This window comes from Aplysia californica, unplaced genomic scaffold (assembly GCF_000002075.1).
Source record: "Aplysia californica isolate F4 #8 unplaced genomic scaffold, AplCal3.0 scaffold00367, whole genome shotgun sequence".
Classification (NCBI taxonomy): domain Eukaryota; kingdom Metazoa; phylum Mollusca; class Gastropoda; order Aplysiida; family Aplysiidae; genus Aplysia; species Aplysia californica.
The window spans coordinates 576460-579423 of record NW_004797637.1 but is presented as its reverse complement, the minus strand read 5'-3'; the positions used below and the strand labels follow the sequence as shown (position 1 = coordinate 579423).

General features: G+C 40.5%; 1 protein-coding gene across 1 annotated transcript in view; it reads right to left on the bottom strand.

Moving 5' to 3' along the window:
* LOC101861218 overlaps window positions 1-2964 on the bottom strand; it is a gene marked incomplete in the record, with an annotated part of 56353 nt that overhangs the window by 10969 nt on the left and 42420 nt on the right. The window contains 2 exon segments of the mRNA XM_013085350.1: window positions 190-380; window positions 2598-2904. Of these exon segments, the coding sequence (XP_012940804.1) occupies window positions 190-380; window positions 2598-2904 (498 nt within the window).

The window sequence follows — 2964 nt, the reverse complement described above, 5'->3', positions numbered from 1 at the left end:
GTGTGTGTGTGTGTGTGTGTGTGTGTGTGTGTGTGTGTGTGTGAATATATTTATAAACTGTGGCAACAAAAACTTTTCTTAAGCATTTACCAACACGTGAAGGCACGAAGCCAAGTTTTCCCACCTTTGATAAATGTCGCCTCGATGTAATAAGAATGTGTAACCGATTGTTACAGCCTTAGCTCTTACCACAAGATCCTTTCTGGTAGGAAAAGCCTGTGTCACATAGAAAGTGAAACGCTTGTAACTGTGCAGACTGTGTCGTGAGAGCGGTACCTCCTGCCTCGAAGACATCCCGACTGTTGTTGAGCACACTGGTCAGTCGTAAACTCGCATTGTACATCTCCTCCCCGGTACTAGGGAAGTCGCTTGCTGAACTGCTAAACCATGGAACACACAAAAAACAACGAATATGTACATGTATTTCCCAGAATCGAATGCTTTTTCTTGGGTAATGTCGCGAAAAAAGAAACTACAGTATGCGACAAGATAGGATTTGTCGAAATCCAGTTTCTTACACAAGACTTTTGTTCGTAAATCTCAATACCGAAATATTGTATGTTCATAGAACGATCGAAATAATCTTCTTTAAGGTGGCAGCAGTCCATACTGAGAATTTTCCAAAAAATGCAAATTTGAATAAAGAGGAGATTTTTTTTCGTTAATGTTCTCAAGGCAAATGTGTCCTCACACGAACAATTTCTGTATGACATTTCACAGAAGCACGTATACTCTTCCAGACTTGGGGTCTGTTTTGTTTTGTAAATCTCTGCTCTGATCGAAACACATTCATTTTGGATATTCAACAGTTCAGCGCTGTTTTGTATTAACTGGAGGGCACAGGATATGGTGTACACTAGACGGTCATATATATTTATGATCGCCTAGGGTGTACACTATTTGTCTGACTACGGCACACAGTGCATGAATGCAACTACAGCCTCTCAGCTTAAACCAATGCAAGATCGACGCATCATAACATTCAGTCAGGAGGAACTTAGTGTCGTAGCTTCCAGAAATAACAATGACATTTCAGAACTAGAGTCATAGTAAAAAGTAGCTTACACTCCGACCAATGATATCACTTTTTGAGTTACGCTGCCAAAAGACTGCGCGGTCTGTAGCCTACTGCTTTTGGGGTTTCGTGGTGTGTCGCCTTTTTCGGAATATTATTACTTTGTTAAACGTTTTACTTTCGCTTTAAACAGCAGTAGTAACCTTTGCCGAAGAAGTCCAAGTGGTGCATAAGGGGTGGTGAGGCACCTAAAAATGGTGTTTTTCGGTGAAAATATGAAAACTTGGGTTATGACTTATTCTATTTCCTGGATTATTTCTGAACAATGTCCAAAAACGTATGTACGCGTTTCTGTACCTTAAAATGGTGTTTGAAGGGATTTTTTTAGAGAAAAGGGTGTGTGTATGATTTTCATTAATATGCACGTTGCTTTCTTTTTTTAAGATGGGGTTATAAAAGACAATAATTGCCACTTTCTTGTCTTATAAAGCATGTTTTGCTCCGCTTATATGCTTCAGTTTTAGTAGGAAACCCCCACTCTATCACTGCTGTGTTAATATTATCAAGTAGTTGCTATGTTTTAGTTCGGAATATGTTTTGAAGGTTTTTATTGGAAAGAGAACTATTTTAGTCTAGTTTGACCTCTATCAGCCGTTTTCTCAAAATGCTGTTTTTCCATACTTCATCCCATTTTTCTGCTCTACATTTTAAAAAAAATTGTAACGTGCCTTTTACAGAATGTTAACGACTCCTAGTTCTAAAAACTGTCTCGAGCAATTTTTGCTGCATATGTAGCTTTTGATTAATGGCCCCAGAAAGCTTGGTTTTTCTGCTTTTTTTGACAGTCACGCAATAAGCCGAATTTTATGTGCCGTAAAATGAAAACTAAACTATGTACCAAAAATTCCTCAAGGAAATTATTAGATGAGCACCTTTTCTACGTACGTGCCGAATTAAAAATATATATGTTGATAAACATGTGAATAAAAAGAATAAAAATAGGTCAACAAAATCCAATATGGCCACCGTTTCCATAGCAATCGAACATATTTAATTTTTTTAACAATAGATTTCAGGTTCCCTGTTATACATGAGAGACTTCAGGTGCCCCACCACCTCTTAAGCTGCAAGCTGCTGACGCCATTTTAGGAGACGCAGACGTTTTATTAGACATGAGTGCCCAGAATGACTGTCAGCATAACAATCGAATCAACAGTAAGTCCAATAAGCTAACTGCTTCCTTGTATTGTTTATTCTATATTCGGTGATACGGCTATTTACGGATGTCAATCGAAACTCACAGAAGTTGTCCTCCCACTTTAGCGAGCTAGGTACTTGTCAACAGTCTTTTGAAGTTGAAAAAAGAAAAAAAAGAAAGAAAAGAAAAGCCAAAACCCCCTCGCCGAAACACCAACAAACAAACAAACCAAAAAACACCTGAGTTCAGAACGCTCGGGTTGCCAAGAAATTAACCTCTCTCTCTCTCTCTCTCTCTCTCTCTCTCTCTCTCTCTCTCTCTCTCTCTCTCTCTCTCTCTCTCTCTCTCCAGGAATTCAAGTAAACCAACAAAACCAGATCTCACCTCCAGTTTGAGTGCAAGATGACCACCACATTGATGAATCCTTCCTCTGTAGCACCCTCATCCGGCGACCGCTTCCTTCTTTCCTCCGACGTCTGCTCCGGCATGACGTCACACTTTAGCTCCACTCGCAGCCCGTCTCTCAGCTGACCACTCAGGCTGCCCTGGCCTAAAACACTCTGGATGTGAGCGGCAACTTTGAGGAACACTTGCTGGCCGAGTTCTTCCTCAAGTTTAGAGACTGGCTGTGTACACGAACCCCGGAACCGTAAGAGAATGGACGACTCCACGCCCAACGGAGAGGCTATTTCTGAATGTAGGGAGATAAGGAGTGTTGGTTGTGTATGCTGTCTGAATGAACGAGAGAGAG